Raw genomic sequence first — 12,327 nt, forward strand, 5'->3', positions numbered from 1 at the left:
GGCGGGAAGGTGCTAATCGGGCTGCATGGAACCCTCTGTAACCAACCCTCCTCACAGGAACAGCGGGTGACGGCGGGGGGGGGGGTGACTTCCTCTGCGTCTCTCCCCTTTCCTGACTGCTAGCCCTGGCAGAGCCCAGATCTTCGGCAGTCAGAGGGCGTGGCCGGCATTTCTGTGTTCCTACAACACAGCCGGCCGGGCCCTCGGTGAACACGAGCCCCTGTACGGTGGGGCTTCTGTCGGCCGGGCTTCTGCTGCACAAGCTCTGTGGTAACTCTGTACAGTGACAGAGAGTAACTACACCCATCGAGGTGATCGATTCATAGTGTGTAAAAACAGCGACTCATTATGGTATGCCCTGAAACTAAGACGGTATGTGAATTATAATCCAACTAAAAATTTTTTAAAGAATTAATCTAATTTTGAGTATTCTGTGTAACTTCTACAAAACCAGAGTAAAAACGCACAGATCTAAATCACGACGGTCAGCCAAAGCAGAGCACGCACACCCTGGAAACAGTAAATTAGAAACACCCACTGCAGGAGTCAAACTTCAGCCTGTAACCAAAAGCACATAAAACATTATTAGATAAGAATCTCCTTAAAATTTAATTGACTAAATGTATTACATTCAATATTCCATGGGTTTCTTCTGGACAAAGGATCGGCATAAATACAAACAAGCCTCTGGGCCTTCTTCCCTAACTGACGAAGAGAAAACACAGGAGGCGAGGGGACACGGGTACACCTTCGTATTTACATTTTGCCTTTACTTTACAGTTCGGTGCCAGAAATATTTACAGAAAATACAATAAGAAAAAGATCATGTCTTGGCAACATACAGAAATTCATACAAATCGTATATATGATTTCAAGCAAATAATGATACTGCTTATTTTTTAGCCACAACTGCCAAGCCCTTCAGAGGAGAAAGATGTTCTTGGTCACTGCAAGAGGCAAGGACTTGGAAAACTTGGTTTGCTTCAACAAATAATTATTGGGCGCCTACTATATGCAAGGCACTGTGGAATCCCAAATCACACCTTTTCCCTCACCATTAAAAAAAGAAAAGCATCTGAAGAATGTGAGCTGATACTCTGAGAAACACACTATATAGTACATGGCTTCTTCAGCTACCGAGAACCCACAGTTAGATTCCACATTTAGCGGGTGGATTACCTCCAATCTCTCCGTCTCAGGAAAAGAGGCTGTCATGAAAATCCTTAAAACAGATCATCGAAATTCAACCTACTGTTTCATGTAAACACAGAAACCAATGCTTTTTAGGACGATATAACCTGAACGGGTTTAAAAATGCTGAATGGAGAACCACTGCTAGGAGTGTCCCGTCTACCACCTAGCTTTGAGCAAGGCTGATTCCCACTTTGGGTAAAGCTCCACCTTCCAACAGAAATACTCTCGAAGACTCCGTCCCTCTCAAAATCACTGTGCAGAGTCTGATAAATGCTTCCCCAGAGCATGTAGAAAGTAACCATTTATAAAGGCTTCATACACGCAACCCATGGACAACTGATATTACTGGCCAAAGATGTGGGGTTGGGTGTTTTTGTATTTTAAGTGAGTCCAGAGGAGAATGGGCTGCCCTGAAATCGAGGGCCTGGAAATGGAGGGCAACAAGGAGCATGGGTGTACGTGGTAGGGCAACCCACCACGCAGCTATTCCTTTCACAAGGCCAAGGCTAGGTGGGAGGAGGTCTTAGGGGGAAGCACAGGACAAAAGCAGGAGTTGCTGAACAAGAAAAGGCAAAGCCTCCTGTCATCAGTGCTCTCAACCAGAAAAGAGGGGGAAAGCCCCCACCTCCCTAATGGGAAAAAGTACTATGAGGGGCTACGTGTCTCTGTCCCTTGGGTAATTAATGCTGTCATTGTCACCAAATGGCACGCTCACCCCTTCCCCCCCCCCCCCCAACACCTGTCAATGCAGCAACTACACTGTTTAAGCCACAGACCAAAGTGGTCCTGGCTTCCCTTCGAAGGTTATGAATACATGCGGGCAACTTTATCAAGTGGACTACTCAAGGTTATTACTAGGGACTGGATCTGCTCCTCTGGCATCATTCAACTCAAAGTGATTTTTAACAAAGGCAGTTGGGTGAACTTAGTCGCCATGAACTCAAACCCATCCTAGTGGAAGGTTCCAAGGGTTCTGACCACACTCCCTTTTTTTAGGTAAATGTTATCTTGAGCAGAAGGAAAGAGCACCTCACGAGGTATATGTACCCTATGTTTTGTTTGTGCTGTACACAATGGGGTTTCATGCCTTCGGGGGCTGCACAGCTCTGAAACTATCCCTCCTTCCCTGGGAGAGATCGATCACAAAGTCTTCCACACTACAAACCGCATTCCACACATTCACTTACCAAAGCCATGAGAATTACAGAGTTGCCAGAAACTAGAGCAAACTGAAGGATCAGGCAGCCTACCCCAGCACACACGTCACCGTGTGTTTTGCTGACAGTGAAACTATGCTAAAGGCAGGAGTTTTATCTGAAGAATCACACCAAGGAAGCACACCTACAATCAGTTATTTTTAACCTCTGGAATGTTACAAGTTGCATATCAATCTAAGCCTTCTTTGTTCATGTCCACTAGGAAAAGGGCCCATTTTTCCCTTGAAATGCCAATCTGGAATTTCCATGGAAGTTGTTAAACCTCACCTTATATCTGCTGAGTTAATAAAACATTTTTAGGGTAGAGTTTATTCATCTTAATCATACAACCCCCCCCCCACCATGCTACCATCTGGAAACATTGATTTATTGCCCAGATTAAAAAGAAAATCAGTTCTTCAATAATATAATACCCTGAATGGAAACTGGAGTCATAGGAGGAGGTAACCTTTACCTGAGCTTAAAACAAACATGAAGAAAAAGGTGCAGCAAACTTAAAACCAAGAGCTGCTAGGACACCCACATTTCTTGCTCACAGATGACAAAATACATACTTTTGGAACAGAACTATCACCGGGAATTAGGCCCTCCGCTATCCCCCACCATTTAATTAACTCCCCAAACGTCACGCCAAACACACCGCTGCAGCCCTGACCTGCAGAGTCTACTGACACCAGAGTTCAAGTGGGAAGCCGCCCCTAACACAGCTGTGATCACTCCTCTTTGGACTTTACGTGTCACTTACTTTCTTCACATAAGACAATCTTAATAAAGAAGAAAGCACAGAGGAATAGGAGAAATGACCAGTGCACACTCTAGCTCTGTAACAGGAATCCTTGGAAGGATGTTCTGGGTCTGGCCACCTCAAAACATTTCTCCCTGGCAGAAAAGTAGCAGCGAGGTAACAGAAGTATTTCCAAAACCCGGGCAGGGATCTGTTGTGCCTTCAGTTGGCAGAAGTCTGGAAAATATGACAACAACAGCCATTTCTAACAGCGGCCACCTGAGGGGGTGGTCACTAATGTTTGTCAATTATGATGAAATCCAGCAGCTCTCTGGGAGAGATCTGAATTAGTAGCGTTGAGAGGCTATTTCCTGAACCCCAAATTAGAATCCTTCATAAACTACTGCAGTTTCCTGCTTGGTCCTGAAATAAGAGACAATGGATGAAACCAAGTAATTTTCCACCCTTGCTACGAATTTACATTTCTCAAAACTGAACCAAGAAATTACCAAAGGATCACGAATGCTTAGCCTGTCATTTTGTCCCCAAGTCGCACAACAGTGGAGAGAGTGGAGGCATCACTGCTGTCTTACAACTCTTAACCCCACAAATGCCACCTGTGTCCCTGTTAAGGGAGGGCCATGCCTCCATTTTAGATCTGCTCCTAGGCTGCCCAGAAACTGCGGCCTTCAGACAGACCTGTGCAGTAATGAGGATGGTAACTTTGTGAAATGTGGAGAGGAAACATGAAATATTTTAATGTCAGGCTTCTTATCTAAACAAACACATTTACGCTCGTTTCTGTCAGTTGGGACATCTGGACGACAAATGGACTTACGAGTGAGCAGAAAGCTGAGATTTCTTTCCTTCTCCTCCATGCTATCATCAACATGAGTCTTTAAATGTCCTGGAAGATTCTGAGACAGATTTTAATTCTGAACACAACCTCCTAAAAAGCGAAGTATAAAACTATCTTCAACTTCTAATTGGCAAATTTGATACTACCAATGCACGTGTTTAACTGAGATGCATAAAGCCCTTCTCCGCAAAAGGCTTTTGTTTAACTAAAATTGTCACTTTTAAAAGAAAGTTTATGGCTAAAATGTATATCATCATTACCAGGAGGAATATGATTGTGTCTGGGTGCCCATTTCGCTAGAAAGCCGGAAGTCTTCTATCAAATGGGTTTATAATGTGTTTCTTCTATTCTGGTGATTAAACAGTAAGCTCTTGGGGAGTGATTTTTCTTTTTACAGTGATCACCTATCCAATTGTTTTGCTCTGGTATCATAGCCCCAAACTGGAGTTCAACAGTCCTAGACAGAGAGTGTCTAAGAAGCGCAGTTCTTGAGTCCAACCTCCTGGAAAAGTGAAGTATAAAACTCTGGCTCCAACTGCTTGTTCCGGTACTTGTTGACAATGTCAGTGATTTTCTGTTTCCGGCGGACGTGTGGTGGGCTGTAGGAGTCACTCTCCAGTCTCTTTCTTCTACAAATATTAATTACAGTCTGCCTCACCAGAAAACCTTGAAAACAGAGGGTATTAAAATCAGCATCAATAACCAGCCATCTGGTGAACTATCAGTATTCAAGTGAACTACCTTCTGCAAAGTCAAACTTACTTCATTCCATCTGGGAAACTCCCCATCCCTGGAGAGACAAAAGTCGACTAAGACAAAGCTGCTAGAACAACTACATAATGACAAGGGGGGGAAGAAAAGCAAAAATCTGGTCTGACACCCCATTTCCTGCCCTGGATTATAAAACAGCTATCTGCATTTTCCAGGACTGACAGTTTACGAACTGTAGCTCTACTTGTACTTAAGGAGATTAAGCACAGTTAAAACATGACAGAACACAAGAACCACAGCATTTTCTACATAAGGGATCTATTAAGTAATATCACCATTTCCTTATTTCCACTTCTTCTTGGCTCATACAAAATGTTTCAGTAAATAAATGAGAGAAACCTTAACTCTTCAGCCATATATGAAGACCTTACCAAGGGCTCGTCTGCTGACAATCATCCCATCCACAAGAGGGATGACCATGTTAAATTTTCCAGTGGCTCCTTGAATTTTTATCCGGAATAATCCAGTGTTTAAAGGGTGGATAAAGATGACAGGAACTTCTTTTTCAAGAGTCGTAGATCTTAAGAAAGGAAAAGAACACTCCTTTTACCCCAGACACATAAAAGTTGAAGTCCCCCATCTGCAATATAAGAATTTTAAGAAGACTTGATGCCAGGTTTTTGTTTGTTCATATATTTTGAGAGAGAGAGCGAGAGAGAGGGCGTGCATGCACATGTTCAGGGGAGGGGCAGAGAGAGAGGGAGAGAGAATCCCAAGCAGGCTCTGCGCACGTAGTGCAGAGCCCGACGCGGGGCTTGATTTCGTGAACCATGAGATCGTGACCTGAGTCGAAATCAAGAGAAGCTTAACAAACTGAGCCACCCAGGCGCCCTAATGCCAGGCTTGATGCAGTCTGAACAGCCAACAGGTCAGTCCGCTCGGATCCTCCTTCTAGGAGCCCATATTGCTGCCCCCCCTCCCACTAACATGTAGCCCTAAACGCCCATTACTGGGCTTGGGCTTTTCACACTGACAAAAAAGGGGGGAGGGGCTAAAAAAAAATGTGTTTTAAAACCACTAGGGACACAGGGTGGAAGAAAAGGCAGAGAAATGTCTGGTGGGAAGCTGTGAATCTAGCAACCGGCTGTGGGACTTTCGCTTAGTTCCTCCTTCTTGTAGGGAACAAAAGCAGGGGTAGCCAGAGTGCAGAGAACTCCTCCAGTCAATGCTGGCATCTCAGAGCAGAAGAGGGAATGTAGGTTAGGGCCACTATGGGGATCTCCAATCTTTTTTTCAGGGGTTGGGGGGGAGGAGGTTGGGAGGACCATTAGTCTGGGCCAGCTACAAGTGTCCTCCTTAGCAGAGGTGATAAATGGCTGTATCTTGGCAGGGCCAAAGCCCTCAAAGCCTCTGAGTAGGTGACAGGTGCTAATGTCACAATTTCACCTTTAGAAGACAGAGATACACATCATGCCATTGCATCTAGAGGTTTCCATGTTATTACTCTGTGATACTTGCTACATGCTGGCCTGTTTTCTGTTTTCAATACAATGAGCTTTCTTTCTATATAGATAAAGTGATTCTAGCCAAAGCAACATTAAGTCAATTTTCAATATGTCATATAGAAGTCAATCCTATAGTTACTTCTGTCAGCAAGACAAGTTGTTGATTTTGCCAGTCTACCAACAAAATACAATTTTTACAGTCTAGTCATAGAACTTTTGACCTAAAAAGATTAAAACAGGGGCGAGTGCCTGGGTGGCTCAGTCGGTTGAGCATCCGACTTCGGCTCAGGTCAGGATCTCTTGGTTTGTGAGTTCGAGTCCTCCATTGGGCTTGCTGCTGTCAGCAGCACAGAGAATGCTTCAGAACTTCTCTCTCCCTCTCTCTGCCCCCCTCCTGCTCACGCTTTCTCAAAAGTAAACATTAAAAAAAGAAGATTGAAACAGTAACAGCACTACCAATACAAGACACTTAAAAGTTCTCTTCCAAACTAGTTCTGGAACAGTCCACCTCATGAACTACTCTAGTCTCTTTAGTAAGTCAGCATCATGGAGACAAAAAGGGCTGTCCTGGAGTAAAAGAGACTGAAGGCATATTACCATCAGACACAAGGTTCCAGACTGGATTCTTGTTTGAAAAGACCAGTATAAAGGATATTTTAGAGGAAATGTGGACATTTCAATAGGAACTGGTTATTAGATAAAATTAAGGAACTATTACTAACTTTAGGATTGTGATAACATTATCTTTATTTGAAAAGTGTTCTCTACTTTTTAGAAATGCAGACTGATATATTTAGAATGTCAGAATATCTATAATTTGCTTTAAAATACTTTAGTATAAAAAAAAAAGTTTTAAGAATGATACGTCCTCTTCTGGAAATTTAAAAACAGGCTGTTAAAATAAATCATTTTTACTCACTTCAATGATGTAACAATAATCAAATGCTGTCAGAATAAATTCATCTTACATGCAATATGAACGGATCATGTAGCTTGGAATCAAGGGTACGTCCCTGCCATACCGGATAAGGTTAGCATTTGGGGTCAGACGTCTGGGTTCAGATCACTTTCTCCTTCATTAACTGGATGCGTGATACTGAGGAATCACCTCTATGAACCTATTTTATTCCATTTGTAAAACAGAGATGATAACTGCACCTTGTGGAGTTGTTTTAATGTATTTGTTTAAACCCAACACAAGCAAGCAAAAAGCCTATACAAATACACTGTTACTAATCTTGGAATCCTATTATTTTCTTTTTATCCTTTTTGTGCATGGGCGGCTAAAAACAGAAATCTTACCACTATAATAAAGTATTACACTTTACTTAGAAATATTTTTCCATTAAAGAGCTCGTTGAATTAGGATATGTTAACTATCCAGAATGTCTCAACCAATGTAACCAATTTTACTTCTACCTAATATTGCTAGTCTGTTATTATGGTTAATACTTAGCTGCTTCCAACTGTTCATTTTTCTCTTTGCTGCAGATAAATGTCAACTAGCAATGAATTATGCCACTTCAAGATGCATGCTAATTTATCACCTTGTGCATTTATCCACCAACTTCTTTCTTTGATTCTTTCCCCCTAATTACGTCTATTTCTTATTGTCTTCATCCTTTTTGCTTCATTATGTCTTCTTTATGAAACCACAATCAATACACTGTAACAAATAGGTTTCTCTGTGCTTAAAGACTTGCTGGTGAACCTCAGGCAAATCAAGACTGTACCTCAGAGAAGTGCTACTATTTGCAGTGGTCTCCACACCAGTACTGATCTCCGTCAGTAGGTCTGAAAGGGGAAAGTTTTCTGGAAAAAAGTAACAGCAGGACAATTAATATCTCCCTCATATTTCCAAAATAAATAGCATGAAATCTAACTTCTTAGTCTCTTTATACAAGTGTGCAAAAATATGGATTGTGCTATCCTAAAATACATAATCCTAACTATTCCTTCCCCTACCCCCCCCCCAAAAAAAAAAGAAAAAGAAAAAAGAAAATCTCCCCCAACACACCCAAGACATATTTTAGCTAAGTTCTTCTAAAGCAGTTTTTATAGAACATGATCTGTGGTCTTTGGGGGCTTGGTTAAAAAGCAACTACCTCACTTTCCCACAAACCCTGAGCTAGATGACATTCTAGGCTAAGTATACATTTCTAATGCTCTTACGTTGCTTACATAAAAACCATGAGACACATCCACAGCACAGTTCCTGAGGACAAATTAATATTTACACCAGAACTAGACAGCAGGGTTTGTGCAGAGGGTGAGGGAAGTTCCCCCCTTTCTCTTTCCACAGGTCCTGGGATGACTGGGGGCTACAGGCAATGGGACCAACTGGCAATAGGCTACTAACTGTGACATCAAGAATAGCTAAAAGTTTATATCCCCTAGTCTCACCAAATCGTCACAACCAGAAGTAAATGGATATCTCCACTGAACAGGTGAGTAATCTAAGGCTTAAAGAAACTGAGTGAGGGGCGGAGTCGGGATGCCAACCCAGGCTTGCTGAACTCCGGCCCCAGCTTCGGCCACCAGACCACACCTGTGCTGCCTCTTCCTACAGACATTCAGCAAGTCACCGTCATCCTACAATAATTTTACGTATGGACAAAGTCCTTACACAGTACCTATATCATCATAGCGCTCCACCCAGACTACAGAAACTCTGGTCTCAGGTCCAAGAGGAGGCACAGGACGACCCTGAGGCAACTTCTTCATTCTGGAACTGGGACTAAGCTATATGAGGTAGAGAGAAGCAGAAACGGAAAAGGGGAAGGGGGGGAAAAAAGTGACTTAATGAAACCACCCAATCACATATTCATCAAGCTACCCAGTGATGTAAAAATCAGTCATGGGAAATCACTTTAGGAAAAAAGTGAAACATATTTGCAAAAACGTTCTTCTTTGGCTCCTCTGTTTATCAAGTCTCAACCTAGAACAAAGAAATGAAGGTCTTAAATTCTTAAAGGAAAAAAGTTAAGGAATACTGAGCAATTATAACTTACATCAACACAAGTAAAATCTGTGGGCAATGTTTTAATGAGGGCTTCAAAGGATTTGAGTCTATCCCTACGGCCAGCAAGCAAGATGCTTTCCTCATCACAGTGACATCACTGGCTTGCTTGGGGATCCTAATCTCTAAAATGTCCACCAGCAAGTTACTTCTAGTTCTCGTTTCTAGGCCAGAACTTTCCTACTGCAATCTAGGCCAAAAAGAAGGCCTTTTTCCTGTCAGCAGAAAAAGAAAGAAAAAAAGAGTTGCTTATGTCATTGCTATCATGCACAGCTTGCTTCTGGCTTCCCTGCCCACCCAATCGACTTTAAGTTTCCCTGAAAGGCTGGCAGGCCTACGTGGTTCCCCTTCAGCAAACTGGCGGCACTCTTGAGCCCCACCCTTGAGGGCATGCAGCAGGGGTGAGTTTATGCTAAAGCCCCAGACAAAGCTATGTGTACAGAAGGCAGAATCTCACATCTAAGTTGAATTTTAAAAATAAAACTGTTTTATTAGCACAGAAATATACCTGTCTTTAGCAGATGACCAGAAATCATGGCACTTCCCCTAGATTTTTCTTTCCATTTTTATTTCTGTCCTGGCATTCACAGAAAATGACTGTGGCTGAGAGATCATCCCCAAATTGGTGGCAGACACCTGCCCCACTCAGAGACTATTTTCTTAGCATGGCTCCTCACCAACTTTGCAACTCTGACTTCTAGCCCTAGATTTAAAGGGCTCCTGTGATCAGGTCAGGCCTACCTGGATCATCTCCCTTTTGATCAGCTCAAAGCAACCTTAACAACTATATCTACAAAGTCGCTTTTTGCTATATAATCTAACATAATCATAAGATATCTTCTCATATTCACAGGTTCTACCCACACACAGAGGACATCATACAGAGGCAAGAGTCTCTGAGGGTCATCTGCCTAACACAGTGACCTCTTCTCCTATAACCTTAATAAACGCACTCAGGGGGCGCCTTGGTGGCTCAGTTGGTTAAGCGTCCGACTTCGGCTCAGGTCATGATCTCACAGTTCGTGAGTTCGAGCCCCGTGGCAGGCTCTGTGCCGACAGCTCAGAGCCTGGAGCCTGCTTCACATTCTGTGTCTTCCTCTCTCTCTGCCCCTTCCTTGCTCATGCTGTGTCTCTCTCTGTCTCAAAAATAAACATTAAAATAATAATAATAAAAAAAAATAAACGTACTCAGTAGATCTAGATTTTTTAAAAAAGATTCCTCAGGGTTTCTATATATACGATCATGTCATCTGCAAATATCTACAGTATTATTTCTCCTTTCCAGTCCTTTGTATTTTATTTCTTTTTCTTGCCATATTTCCCTGTATAGGACTCCATGTTAAACAGAAGTGGTGAGAGCAGACATCCTTGCTGTGTCCTCCATTTGGGGGGAAAGCAGTCACAGAATAGTGTACAGTATAATGTTAGCGATAGGCTTCCAGTAGAGCTCTGTCTCAGGTTAAGAGAATTCTCTTCTGTTTATAGTTTGCTGAAAGTTTTTCTCATGGACGAATGTGGAGTTTTATGGCAACTGCTTTTTCTGCATCTATTGAGATAGCATGATTTTTCTTTTTTTAGTTAGCAGTGTGAAAATTAATTAAGGGAAACTCCACTCAAGTGAAGTAGGGAGGCTAGAAAAGGGAGCTGTACCACCCAAAAGCAATTATAGTTAGAACTGTCAATTACGGATCCCCAACAGAATCATCAACAGGAAAGAATCATCAATTATAAGTTCCACCAGGAAAAGATATACATGGAATCTTCTGCCAAGAAATTGACTACCCCTGCAACTCAGCCAATGAAAAACCTTGGTCCCTCTCATCCCTAACTCTTGCTTTCCTCCAATGCACTTTCACTCAAAATGACCCCTCCCAACATCCTCCTTCTCCATAAAATGATGTTCCTCTCCTCTGTTTGCTGGGCTTGCCTATAGTTTTACCATAAGTTGCATGTCCCAAACTGAAATTCTCTGCTATTCTCGAGTAAATACATTTTTGCTGGTAAAATAAGTTCTTTTTTTTTTTTTTTTTAAATTTTGGAGAGAGAAAGCACAAGCCGGGAGAGGGACAGAGGCAAAGAGAGGATCTTAAGCAGGCTCCATGTTCAGCACGGAGCCCAACATGAGGCTTGATCCCCATGATCTGGGATCACGACCTGAGCCGAAATTAAGAGTTGGATCCCCAACCGGCTGAGCCACCCAGGTGCCCCCTGGTAAAATAAGTTCTATTTTTAAGGTAGTAGTAGTCTGCAAAGTATAAATAATAAAAACATGGTGCTTTATAGATTTTGGATTTTAAGGGATACCTATGCTAGCATTCAGAAAATGAGTACAAGGGCTGCCAATCACTGAATATTAGATCTGGCTGAAATCCTACATTATCACCTGACACAGACATGTTCATCTACAAACTATTCTATGAAACCTTTTAAATATAGCAACTCCTGATTTTCAAAATTGATCTACTTCAGAGTCTTACACAACTTAACTATTTTTCCTATATCAATTTTAAAGGTGAATACTTCTCTTGTATTCTCTTTCAAGCATGCATATATATCTATATCTATATCTATATATCTATGTATAGATATGTATGTATATATATATATATATATATATATAGTTGACCCTTGAACCATGCAGGGGTTGGGCTGCTGATCCCCCCATGCAGTCAAAAAGTGTAACTTTTGAGTCTCCAAAAATTTAACTACTAATAGCCTACGTTGACCAGAAATCTTACCAATAATATAAATAGTTGATTAACACATATTTTATACATTAGATGAATTATACACTATAAAGCTAAAGAAAATAAAATGTTATTAAGAAAATCATAAGGAAGGGGCACCTACGTGGCTCAGTCAATTGAACATCCAACTCTCAATTTCACCTCAGGTCATGATCCCGAGATCATGGGATCAAGCCCTGTACTGGACTCTGCACTGAGCATGAAGCCTGCTTAAGAGTCTGTCTCTCTCTGTCTCTCTCTGTCTCTGTCTCTCTCTCTCTCTCTCTCCCACCCCCTCTACCCCTCTCCCCAGCTCATGCTCTAAAATAAAATAAAATAAAATAAAATAAAATAAAATAAAATAAAATAAAA

The 12,327-nt window shown here is 41.9% G+C and overlaps 1 protein-coding gene across 7 annotated transcripts in view; it reads right to left on the reverse strand.

Moving 5' to 3' along the window:
- Window positions 1-585: 585 nt before the first annotated feature.
- The window catches only part of RALGAPB (Ral GTPase activating protein non-catalytic subunit beta), an 89,977-nt gene continuing 78,235 nt past the window's right edge, over window positions 586-12,327 (reverse strand). For all 7 annotated transcript variants that reach the window (XM_040447073.1, XM_040447071.1, XM_040447074.1 and 4 more), the window contains 4 exons: window positions 8,844-8,952; window positions 7,944-8,022; window positions 5,137-5,285; window positions 586-4,660 (listed from right to left, as the gene is read on the reverse strand). In XM_040447073.1, coding sequence (XP_040303007.1) covers window positions 4,467-4,660; window positions 5,137-5,285; window positions 7,944-8,022; window positions 8,844-8,952 — 531 coding nt within the window. In that variant the 3' untranslated portion in view covers window positions 586-4,466. The remainder of the gene's footprint in view (window positions 4,661-5,136; window positions 5,286-7,943; window positions 8,023-8,843; window positions 8,953-12,327) is intronic.

The sequence above is a fragment of the Herpailurus yagouaroundi genome, unplaced genomic scaffold, assembly GCF_014898765.1.
Source record: "Herpailurus yagouaroundi ecotype Mexico unplaced genomic scaffold, PumYag 196, whole genome shotgun sequence".
In the NCBI taxonomy this organism is placed as follows: domain Eukaryota; kingdom Metazoa; phylum Chordata; class Mammalia; order Carnivora; family Felidae; genus Herpailurus; species Herpailurus yagouaroundi.